At 61.6% G+C, this 11,381-nt stretch overlaps 2 protein-coding genes across 3 annotated transcripts in view; one reads left to right on the top strand and one right to left on the bottom strand.

The window, feature by feature from the left end:
* B4GALNT4 (beta-1,4-N-acetyl-galactosaminyltransferase 4) overlaps positions 1-5,933 on the bottom strand; it is a 33,093-nt gene extending 27,160 nt beyond the window's left edge. For both annotated transcript variants that reach the window (XR_005829964.1, XM_040609158.1), the window contains exon 1: positions 5,576-5,933. Coding sequence is in view for 1 of the 2 variants with exons in the window: in XM_040609158.1 (XP_040465092.1) it covers positions 5,576-5,867 (292 nt within the window). In the remaining variant the exon portion in view is untranslated. The remainder of the gene's footprint in view (positions 1-5,575) is intronic.
* Positions 5,934-9,648: 3,715 nt separating this feature from the next.
* On the top strand, positions 9,649-11,093 carry IFITM5 (interferon induced transmembrane protein 5). Its single transcript, XM_040609087.1, has 2 exons — positions 9,649-9,863; positions 10,499-11,093. Exons 1-2 carry the CDS (start codon positions 9,693-9,695, stop codon positions 10,715-10,717), a joined length of 390 nt encoding a protein of 129 aa, XP_040465021.1. The 5' UTR covers positions 9,649-9,692; the 3' UTR covers positions 10,718-11,093.
* The last annotated feature ends 288 nt before the right edge of the window (positions 11,094-11,381 follow it).

Consider the following 11,381-nt stretch of genomic DNA (forward strand, 5'->3'; position numbering starts at 1 on the left):
GCAGAGCTACAGGTCTTTCCACATCCTCTCTAGGATGCTCTGAATTGCAGGGCAAGGCCGAAGGAGAAATGCCATGCAGCCGAGGGACCGGCTGCCCCTGTGCCTGGACCGCCGGGCTTTCCAGAGGCCCCTTCCACAGGGATCTGCCCTTCTCCCAGCCACCAAGGTGGTGACCGGTGACCCCAGCTCGCTGCAGAGTGCAACACCTCCGCACTTAAAGGAGACTTCAAAAGAAGCCCCCAGAGGAGGAAACGGCATACAAAATTAATTGACAGCAAATGCCTACATTAAAAGAGATGGAGAATATTTTTTCATGGGGTTGTTTTATGTCTTTTTTTATGTTTTTGAAAGGACTTGGAAGAGGCTGAAGAGTGATGAAGGGATACAGCGCTTTGCTCTCCTCTGCCGTTCTGCAGGGACCCCAGCCACAAACAAGCCCACAACATCCTCTCCTTGGCAAGGGACCCTGCAATTTCCAGGAGGGCAAAGCAAAGAGTGAAGCATCCCTAGAAATAAAGTTGCATCCCCGCTCCTGCTGCTGCACGCTCAGTGCCGGACATCCTGGGGCACACAGGGTGAATCCCCAGGGATCTGATCCCACCCTCACCCACCCCACATGAATATTCCGGGCAGAGGGAGCCGGACCCAGGGTTATAAAGCCCTTTTCCCTGCGTACAGGATCAGATCGGAGCTCCCCCCACGTCCCGCTTTACTGGTCATGGCTGTGGGCAAGGGGACCAGCTCCCACACAGCTCGGGACGCCCACGCTGTCACTCCAGTTTGCCACGACCCCGGGGACACATGGCTGGAGCAGGGACAGGATCAGGCCCAGGCCCCTGGTGCCCCCCACTGCTGGGTGCATCAGAGCAAGCCCTCAGGCCCCCAAGGCCAGCGGGAAGGCTGAGCTCAGGGTAAATCACCCCGGCACAACCCGTTTGTTTTTGCTTGGCTACCAAGCCCCGCAGCTCCCCACCTCCCCAGCCCAAGGGGCTCTTCTGGAAGCCCCATGGATGCCAAGGGAGCTAGATCACAGCCTAGCTGGGGAGGCGATGCTGCGGGGCGGCTCGAAGCCAGCCATGCCTCTGAAGAGCTGCATTTTTGCCTTTGAATAACCCAAAATAGGCACGTGCCAAGTTTTTTTCCATACTTCTCCCCCATCACCTGCCAAAAAGCCCCGGGATGCCCGCAGCCCCTCCCCATAAAGGACAGGGCTTGTTTGTCCATCCACCCGCCTCCTTTTCCATCCGGCTCCCCCTTGGCAGGTCCGGTGCGGTGACAAAGGGCCGATTGAGGGCAGAGGGGCACCTGAGCGGAGCAGGGCAAGGAGCCCAGGGCAAGCGGGCCACAGCCCAGCAAGGGAGATGAGGGCTGGAGGGCTTCCCAGCTGGAGAAAACTGTCCCAATGGCACCGACAGCAGCCCGTTCCCCTGGCTCCAAAGCTCCCTTTTCAGACCAGCCTGCCCCGGCAGCAGGACCCCGTGCTGAGCGGGGGTCCGTGCACAGAAGGCAGCCATTCCTAGCAGGGGCGGGAGAGGGGGAGCAATGCCAAAAGACATTAAAGCAGCACCCAGCCTGCTCTCAAAGCCCCGCTGCCCTTCCTCTTCAAAGGGCTCTTTCTCATCCTCTTCCCTACCTGCTCCCAGCATTCCTGACAAAAGGGATGAAACCCACCGTGGTTTGCAGCGTTTCAGCCTCTCAATTAAAATCAACGGATACATCGCCACACGTTATCCCCTGCAGCTCAGGGAAAGGCTGCTGCACGCCATCCCAGACCTCGCGCCTGCTCTCCCTGCACACCCCATCCCGGAGGACAGGTCCCCAGGGAGGGACAGGCAAGGGCACTAGGCTCTGTGGGCAGCGCTGGGCTGAGTGGAACAAAGACCCTCCAACCGGTCACTGTCCCCGGCTTGGGGTGGTTTGGAGACCCTCCGGGCCACGGCAGAGCAGCGTCCCCGGCTCCGCACGCCAGCAGCTCTTCTTAGAGTTCACGAGGGCACACGGGCCGGCAGCACCGTGCCCGGTGGGTATCGAAGCCCGGCTGGGTTTCCCTCCCAGATGGCCCCACTTTAGCCACAAATTGGCTTTAGCACCCTCAGCACGCATCCTGCACTCCCCGAGTTGCAAAACCCTCCCAGCACCCAGCTCCCAGCACCAGCACTCATTCAGCACGGGCAATACCACACCCCCCCATCCCCCCTGCACCAAATCACTGCCCTGGTGAGATGGCTGCTGGGGGTGCAGGACCAGCCCCCCCACACCCCTGCTAAGAGCCATTTTTGATTTTTACTGTAATTTTTTCCCCTTTCTTCCTTTCTATTTTTTTCCCCTTTCCACCTGGCATGCCAGTATTTCCACCCCATTGACTCAGAGCGGTTTCCAGCCGGGAGAACACCGTAATGGCCTCATTATTTCAGATGAGGAATCTGTGTGTTCAATTAGGCAGAGAAGGGTAATTATCTACTTGTAGAAGATAAGAAAAGGGGGGGGGTATTTTATCAGGGACATAGTACCAGCATGGCTCCTGGCTGAGTCCCCAGATGCTCCAGCTCCATGTGCGACCGCTGGCTGGGCCCAGGGGACACAGGTACCCCCAAACAGTCCCCCCATGCCTTCGTCATGCTCCCCAATACGCACAGACCCCACTGCCGCCACTTTGCCTGCTCCTCCCCACCTTACAGCCCCCCTAATCTGCCAAAAAGCCTCATGCCCTGCACCTTCAGCCTCCAGGAAGTATACCTGCTGGGTGACACTTCATTTAATGAGTAATTAACCTTTTTTTCATACATCCTCTGCCAGCTGCCGCAAGCCAGGCAGCATCCTCAGCAGCTGGCAGACAGGTTCTGGCTCACAGTGCCCAAAAAAGATAAGTTATCTCCAAACCTCAGACACCTTTTGGTGCACAGACCCTCGAAGTGATGCTGAAGAACTGTGCATCCTCCCCAGCCACCTCTGCCCCTCTGGGGACAAGTGTCCCCCCAATCCCTACAGAATCTGGGACCAGGACACACCAGAGCTCCCTGCAGCAGGGACCCAGACAAGAGAGATCCCACGGCCCCAGGGATCGGGGAGGAGAAAGGAGACACGGGAGCCCGGAGGGCACAGTGACCCCCAACTCCCCCCAACTTGCTCGCCCCAGCCCAGGGACACCCATTAAGCCCAGGGGAATATCAGGAACTGGCTGCTTTCCATCGGGAAGGCAATGCATGCCAACAGCTGTGCTCCATCACCAGCTTGGGAGACGTCTCCTACAAAAGTTGAGAGATGGAGAAAAGCAAAGCCCATCCCCACCACAGTGGGAAACCTGGCCAAGGGAAGCAAGCTTTTCACCCCCCCAGCATGGCACAAAGGCAGCTTCAACACGAGCGAGGCAAAGGGGAAAAGCATCTCCCGGTAGAGGGGGGCTGCCCCAGCACCCTCCTCCAGCACAGCTCTGCCTGTCAGCTCCCCCCCAGCTCAGCCCCAAACCCTTCCCTCTCCCCCCAAACTCTCACACCAAGCTTCTTCTTGAATATTTTTTTTCTCAGCTGTATTTTTTTATCCCACCACACACACCCCCCCTTTTTTTTTTTTTTAATTCATTCAATATTTTTCCAACTAAAATGCTCCGTGGCTCTCCTACTCCAGTTCCCCGCCAGGTTGCAGCAGCAGGACTAGGGTCCATCTACGAGTGACCGAATCCCTTCCCCAGCCTCCACCCAACCCCTCTCCATCATCTTGCTTCCAAAAAGGCTCAGCGGGACCTAAACTCTGGCTTTGCCACACGCTTGCCCAGGCTCCAGGCACCGACTGGAAAATACCAGTGCAAGGAGCAGCATCTCCCCATAGTGCGGTCCTGAACAGCGAAAGGCATGATCCAGCCTAGGTGAGGTCCAGCTTCCCCTGGGGAAGACCCACCTCCCCACACCCCAGCCAGAGAAGATGCCCGTGCAGCGCACGGCAAGGGACAAATCCACACCGCGCCGCCGGACCAGCAGAAAACACCACCAGCGCACAGTCCTTGCCCAGCACCTCCCAAGCCATGATCCCACAGTGCCGTCCCCCCTCCTGCGGACCCTCTTCTCCCCCTGAGCCTCACACCAACCCCACGGGCCCACAGCCATTCAGCTGCAGCTGCAGGGCTTCGCACCTCCGGCTGCCGCCGCAGACCCCGGCCCATGCAGAGCATCCCGAGGGGCCGGCTGGGATACAGGGCACGCAGGGAGGAGGTGGGGGAGAGCAGGAACAGGCACCCACTGGCTTCACCTCCTCTAAACACACCCAGGGAAGGCACCGGCACACAGACATCACTCTATGCATCCTCCCCAGCTGAAGCCCGGAAAACTTCACCCTCGCCCTTGCACCCTGACGGCCGGAGGGACGCGGAGCCACGCAGCACAGCCAGCCAGCCGCAGGGCCGGCAACCCTGCACCATCTCCCCCTGCCCAGGCTGCCAGCCCAGCAGAGGAAGGCTGGGCCCATGCTGACACCAGGGCGAGCGGCGGTGCAGGGCAGCTCAGGCTCCTCTAACTTGTGGCTTTGCCATTAAGCACGACCCTGCAGCGGAGAGAAGAAAACAAGCGGCGCAGCCTCCCCACAACCCCTCCTTTGAGGCAACGCACAAGCAGCCTCATTTCCTGCTTCTCTTATTAGCATTATCCCGATTTTACCATAAGGCCCCAAAATTTGCAGGATCATGCTGCTGCTACAGTCGGAAACTTTGGGTTTGCCAGCCGAGAGCCTCCCGCGGCCCCAGAACTGCTCTGAGACGCTTGGGAAAGCCACGTCTTGCCTAAATAAGCACTAACTCTCATTTCTTTCTGATTTTTTTTAGGACAAAAACCGCTAGGTGAGTTCAGTCCAACCAGGAACGTTACACCTCAAGTTGCACCCGGCAAATATTCCCTGCGGTTCTGTGCCCCCCCCCCGAGAAGCCCCCAAGATCTGCAGGGTAAAGCCAGGAGCAATTCAGCACGAAGCCAAACCACAGAGCGAGTGCTGGCACCTGCCCCTCCAGATTAGACCTGCCAGAGCATCCTGACGGCATCCCGACAGCATCCCAATGGCATCCTAGGGCGTCATCCAGGCTCGGAGGAGGATGGATTATTTTTTTTTTTTCCCAGAGAAGCACAGGCTGAGAAAGTGTCGGGCAAGGATGGGAGGGCTGGGTTCGCCCCTTCCAGGCAGCGACAGGCAGCTATAAATGGCCTTCTTTGTCATCGCAGCCAAAGCGCCGGCGGAAAAATGAGGACAGAGCCGGGGGAACGAAGCCCCCCGGCTGGGTTTGGGGTCCCTTCTGGGTCTCCCCCAGTCCCTGCAGGTGCAGCACCAGGGCGCAGTGCCCGCGGTGGGGTCCCACTCCCCCCAAACCCGCCCGGGCGATGCAGGTCCCCCCCGTGGGGGTCCCCCCCGTGGAAAGGGGATGCCCTGGGAGCCCAGCACAGTGGGTGGCACGCACCGCCCTTTTGGGTGGGACCGGACCCCCAAACCCCAGCGAAGCCTCGCATGGCACGGTGATGGCAGCCGAGGGGGTCCCCCCGGTGCTGCCCCCGGCTGAAGGGGGGGTGCCCCTACCCGACACCCCCCCCCCCCCCGTTACCTCTACCGTAGGCGAAGGGGAGGCGCAGGGCGCGGCCCTGGCGCACCAGGCTGATGTGGAGGTAGGTGAACCAGACGGCGAAGGTGAGCAGCACTAGCAGCAGCAGCAGCTTCAGCTGCTTCCGGAGCTTCTTCACCGGGAGCCGCGGCATACTGCCGCCCGCATCGCCCCCCCCCGCCGCCGGCCTAGCCCCGGCCCATCGGGCCCCCCGCCCGCCCAGCCCGCTCGCTACGGGCCGGCTGCGAGGGCAGCGGGGCGGCTCGGCGCCGTGCCCCCCGGCTGCCCGGTGCATCGCCGCCGCCCCGGCACCCGCGGGTGGGGGAATGAATGAGCGGAGCCGCGGCGGGACGGGGGGGGGCGCTGCGGGACGGACCCGCCCCGGCGGCGCTGGGGCCACGCCCCCTCATCCAGAGCGGCGGCACCGCCGGCCAATCGCGGGGCGCCAGGCCTGGGACCGGCGCCAATGGGGGCCCCGCGGGGGTGGAGCCTGCGGAGGCGCCGCGCGTCTCCAAGCCAACGGGCCGGCAGCCCCGCGAGGCTCCGCGGGCCAGGCCATGCTGGGGTGGGGGGGAATCATGGCCCCGGCCCCGGCCCCGGTCCCGGTCCCTACACGGCGGGAGGGCGCCACGGTGGCGGAGATGGGAGAGTAAGGTCTCTCCGTGCCGCTGGGGCCGGCGGGGCAGGTGACGCGGGCCGCGGCAGGGCCGCCCCCCGACCCCTCTCCCCCGCTGCGGGGATGGTACGTTCCAGCGCGGCTGCGGCGGGGTCTGCGGGGCCGGGGCCGGTCCGCGGGGCCGGGGTGGTACCCCCCGGTCTCCCCCCGCCGGGGCAGGGACCCCCCCCCGGGGCTGCGGGACTCCCCGGTCCCCCGCCGGGGTACGGATCCCCCACTCGGGGCTGCGGGACCCGCCGAGGCAGAGACACCCCCCGGGGCTGCGGGACCCCCCGCCCCCCCCCGCCGGGGCTGGGACCCTGGGGGCTGTCTGCAAGCGCGAGGTCTCACCCAGTGCAAAGCCTACCAGTAATTAACAATAAAGGCTTAATTACGCTGATGGTGAGAGGCTCGGGGCCAGGCTGAGACCGGCCACAACTCACGGCACCGATGCGCAGGCGGCTGCTCCCTCTGCAGAGCGGGCGGGATAGCGGAGCGTTCCACGTTCCAGCCTCCTTCACCGCTCCGCAAGCTGAGGCTGCAGCTCCTCCTCGCTGCGGCCCGGGGCTGGGGCAAACACACGGCAGAAATCGGTTATGAGAGACAAAAAAGTAACGTTCACGGCTGGGAAGACTAGAGGGCACCAGCACTCGGGTTTGCATTTCTCCGCGCTCAGCTCCCTTAAGGATGTGGAAGGTTAATTAGCTTGTAATTAAGCCCAATTTAGACAAACACGTAGAGCAAAAGCTCGAGCAAGCCGGGGCGGCGGGGGGCTTGCAGGGCTGCCCCAGCTGGAGGAGGAGTAGGAGGTGGCCAGGACGAAGGGGGTCTCTGTGCAGGCTCTCCCAGCAGATGTGGAAGATGCACATCTGGGGATATTAAGCTGCTGTTGCCCCCAATTTTTGCACCTCTGCAGCAAAGGGAGCAGCAGGCCGTGGGCTGGGCATGGTGGCTGGCACAGCCTCTGGCCGGAGCACCGGGGCTCAGCCTCTCCCTGCCCTGCCAGTAGCCCTGGCAGGTTTTGGAACGCCAGAAGCATCTCCCAGAAAATTCATGCCGACCAAGGAGAGCAGCTGGGACGCCATGTATAGACTTACAAGAGCAAATATTCCTGTGCGTAACGCATCCTAACCCAGCTGTGGCCCTGGAACATGGGGGTCCCGCCGCCCACAGTTGGCCGGGGACAAGTGACTGGGCTGAGCTGCACGCCAGGATGACACCACGCCAAGCATCAAACCTTCACAGCACAGCCACCACGGTGCCGGGGTGCTGGAGCTAGCTGGGAAGATGGCAGTCACCCTCGCACCTCTGGGGCTGCCGGCACAGGCACTTGGCCTCCCAGCGCCCCAAGCAACCCGGCAAGACCCTGCCAAGAGCCCTGGTTGCAGCCCATCTGGCAGAGCTTCAGGCATGCAGTTGGCTTGGCATCCCCATTCCCCAGCTCGCTGGAAGCCTTCACGCTCCTCACCCTCAGCAGGCTCCGCTCCTCGGGACTGGGGCCCCACAAGGATGGGGAAAAAGCCTTTTTTTTTGTCCCTCTCCCCAAGAACATCAGGCTCCCGCCAAGAAGCTGTGCTCATTAGTAAGATGTCAGAAATCCCACCCGCAAAACACAACAGTTATTTGTTGCAGGATCCCTGGCACTGACTTCCTACTGAATCATTTATTCCGCCAGTTCTCCCCACAGAGGCCAACGAGCACGTGCTCCTGGCTGCAGCCAGTGCTGCCCGCCTGCCGGGCACCAGCATGCCCGCCAGCGGGGCGATGGGTCAAGCATCCCCTGCCAGCTCTGGGGCTTGAGAAGTTTTTAAAAGGGCACCAAATCCCCACTCAAAAACACCGTCCCGACCTTCCAGGCTCTTGGCTGCTTTGTTACAGCGCTGGCACCATGTACACGGGGGCTTGGCAGCACTGCTGCTCCTGCACGCTTCCTCCTCCTCCTGCTTTCTCCCCAATCCCACAGGAGCGGGATCCAGCCTTGTTCTGCCCGAATCCCTCACGGCACATCACTGCCCCGCAGGGCTTTGATGCCCATCTGGGCTGGCACAGGGAGTGGGCTCACTGTGCACCGCTGGGAGCTCTTTCCCCCCTCCTCAATCAGCCAACACATGCTGCTCTCAGCCCAGCTGGGCAAGCCTCCCACAAACTGAAGGGTCCTGCATTCGCCTCGCAGACCTGCGGACCCTTTCCTAAAGGTGTGCAAAAGCCACCCGCAACCCCAGCATTTTGCTTTCCTGCACCCTCCCTCCAGCGCTTGCCCCAAGAGCATCCCCTTAACTCTGCCTGGCCCCAGTCAGGAGCATCCCCAGGGAACAAATCACATCTCCAGGGGCTGGGGGAGCAGGTGGGAGCGGGGCCGGGCAGAAGCACCCAGCCGGCAGCGGCAGTGGGGGTTGAACTTTGTCTCTGCCGTCTAGCATCCCAGCCCATCAGCATCAACACAGAGCCCTACGGCAGGAACGGGGCAGGGGTTCTCCCACGCTGCCTTTATCCCCACCATCACCTCTTGTGCTCAGCCAGAGCCCATCCCCAGCCCCCAGGGCTTTGTGCTCTGTTCCTTCTTCAGCACCACATTCTGCAACCCCTTCTGCCTGGGCTTCATCACGCTCATCTTCTCCATTAAGGCCAAGGGAAAGGCACCCCCATCCCACCACCACCCTGCCTGGCTTGGGCGTCCTGCCTGCTGCCTGCCCCCACGTCAGGGCTCCTTAATCCCATATCTTCCTGTCCCATCTTGCCCCACTCTGCCCCAGCCTGCCTCAAACCACCCCATCCCTGCCTCGCTCCCCATCCTTACCCCCACTCCCTCATGCCACGTCCAGCCCCCTGACACCACTCCACACCCGATGTCCCCAGCAAAGCCACAGTCCGAGGGCCACCCGTGCTCCTTCGGTGCTTTGGGAAGGGGGACCCGGGCCACACAGTGGGTCCGGCTCTCCTCCCCCAGCCCGAGCGAGCCCCCAGCCACCTCCTGCCGAGCTGACATTTAATTATCTGGCAGCCCAAGTGTGCTGTAACAAGGGGTCCTCCCAGCCAAGCCCCCCCCCGAGGGATTAGGCTGGAAGTACTGGTGTGGGCCAGGGCACTGAGGGATCCTGGCACCGAGGGTCTGTCACTTATTGGCCTCTTGGGGTGATGGTCGCTTGGTTTCAAAGTCCCCCCATGGCTCCATCCCAATGGTCCTCCCCGAGCGCTCAGCATCGCTGGAGCTGTCAGTGCTCCTCATCGCGGGAGGAAGGCTGGATATAAAAAGCCAGTGGGCTCCAAAACCAAGTTTGTTTCTCCTAGCTCCCAGCCAAGACGTCTGATGACCACAGCCCTGGGAGGGCTGTAATTTCTCAGGTTTATATATAGAGGAGATGAGGCCATGCCGTAGACAGGAACTATATAAAGGGGCTGCCCTGCCTCACTCCCACAGCCAGGCTGGTGGAGCCGGAGAGCTGCGTGGTGCCTCTCTCCGTGGCCATGGACACCTCCTACCCACAGGAGGATTACCTGCCCATGCCGTCCCACAAGCGGGAGCCATCTCCCACCACCTCCCCGCTGCCCCGCGACCACCTCATCTGGTCCATCTTCAACACCATCTACATGAACTTCTGCTGCCTTGGCTTCGTGGCGCTTGCCTTCTCCGTCAAGGTACGGGCACCGAGTGGGGAAACGAGGCTGAATGTTCGGGGTCACCTGGGAGCCTTCCCTGTGCCCCCCCGATGATGATCACCCAGGGATGATGCCAAGGGATGGACTTCCCAAGGAGACACAGAGTGTCTGAAATGGCTGCTTGGGAGGGCTGGGGTGGGGGACAAGAGCCCAACATCCTCAAGAGGCTGGCTGCAGGTGACACCATCTCTTGGTAAAGCCCCCACGCTTTTCCTGCCACCTGTTAATGAAGCTGTGAGACCCCCTGGATAACCACAGCCTCCTGCTGCTGCCAGAGGACCAACTGCTGCTGCCTAGAAGGTGCTAGGGGAGCAAGATGCCCCCAGCCCCTCCACCTGCCCTCTGGCAGGAGCAGCTCCAGCGGGCTGGACCAGGGTGGAAAAATGGGGCTGAAGCCAGCGAGGGTATGAGAGAAGCAGGGAGGAAAATCTCAGCGGCAAAGCAAGCGGGGCCGGAGCGGGGCAGGAGCACAGGGAGCTGGTGGGCAGCCGGGGGCGGATGGAGAGCAACCCCCTTGGCACTGCCCAGGGGACCAGACTGCAGGCTGCGGGGGGAGGCAGGGCAGGGGGCTGCGGGCTGCCCAGGCACTGCTGCCCGTCTCTCGGCTGTTGCAGGCGCGGGACCGGAAAGCGGCCGGGGACGTGGAAGCTGCTCGGCGCTTCAGTGCCAAGGCCAGGTGCTACAACGCCCTGGCATTGGCGGGGAGCGTGGTGCTGCCGCTGCTGCTCGCTGCCCTGGTCATCACGGGCGTCATCCACCTCTCCAAGCTCGCCCAGGAGTCTGCTGGCTTCTTCACCTACCAGTTCAGTGGGAGCAACGACGAGGACAAGTGACCAGTGGGCAAAGGGCTTGTTGAAACTCCTTGGTATCGCTGGTGGCCCCCCTGCTCAAAAAACCCACTGGTCCAGCGTAACCCAGCCACCACCCATCCCTGCCACCCATAGCCACGTCCACAAGCTCTCACAGCCACCAGGCAGTGTGTGGCTAGAGGGGACGCAGCCCACAAGCCTCCTGCCCTGCTGCATACCCCCTCACCCTCCCCTGGCTGGTCTGGCACCCCCAGCGCCCCACGGTGCCTGACCCTGGCTCCCAGCCACCTTTCTTGGGGCAGCTCTATTATTTTTGTTTACCCTGTGTGGGTTTTTTTTAAATTCCCTTTATCCTGTGTGGATCACAGCATCGGTGATTACTATTTAAATCATTAAACCATTTCACACATTGTGAGTCTTCTGCGTGCGTGTGTGTAGTGCAGCGGGGGTGCTAAAGGGACAATATAAATACATCGGTTTTGCTCTGAAGAGGCTCTTTGCAGCCAAGAAGAGCAATAATCTCTGTGACCCTTGGAGCCACCCAGCCTAAACTAGCCAGAAGCCAAAGAAGCAGAGAAGTGCCTCGGTCCCGGGGGGGACACGCTCAAGCAGATGAGATGTCATCTCCTCCAAGGTGAGCTGAGACTTGCAAACTCATTGCAGTAAAGCAGAGACCCCCCAGCAGGGA

This window comes from Falco naumanni, chromosome 10 (genome assembly GCF_017639655.2).
Source record: "Falco naumanni isolate bFalNau1 chromosome 10, bFalNau1.pat, whole genome shotgun sequence".
In the NCBI taxonomy this organism is placed as follows: Eukaryota; Metazoa; Chordata; class Aves; order Falconiformes; family Falconidae; genus Falco; species Falco naumanni.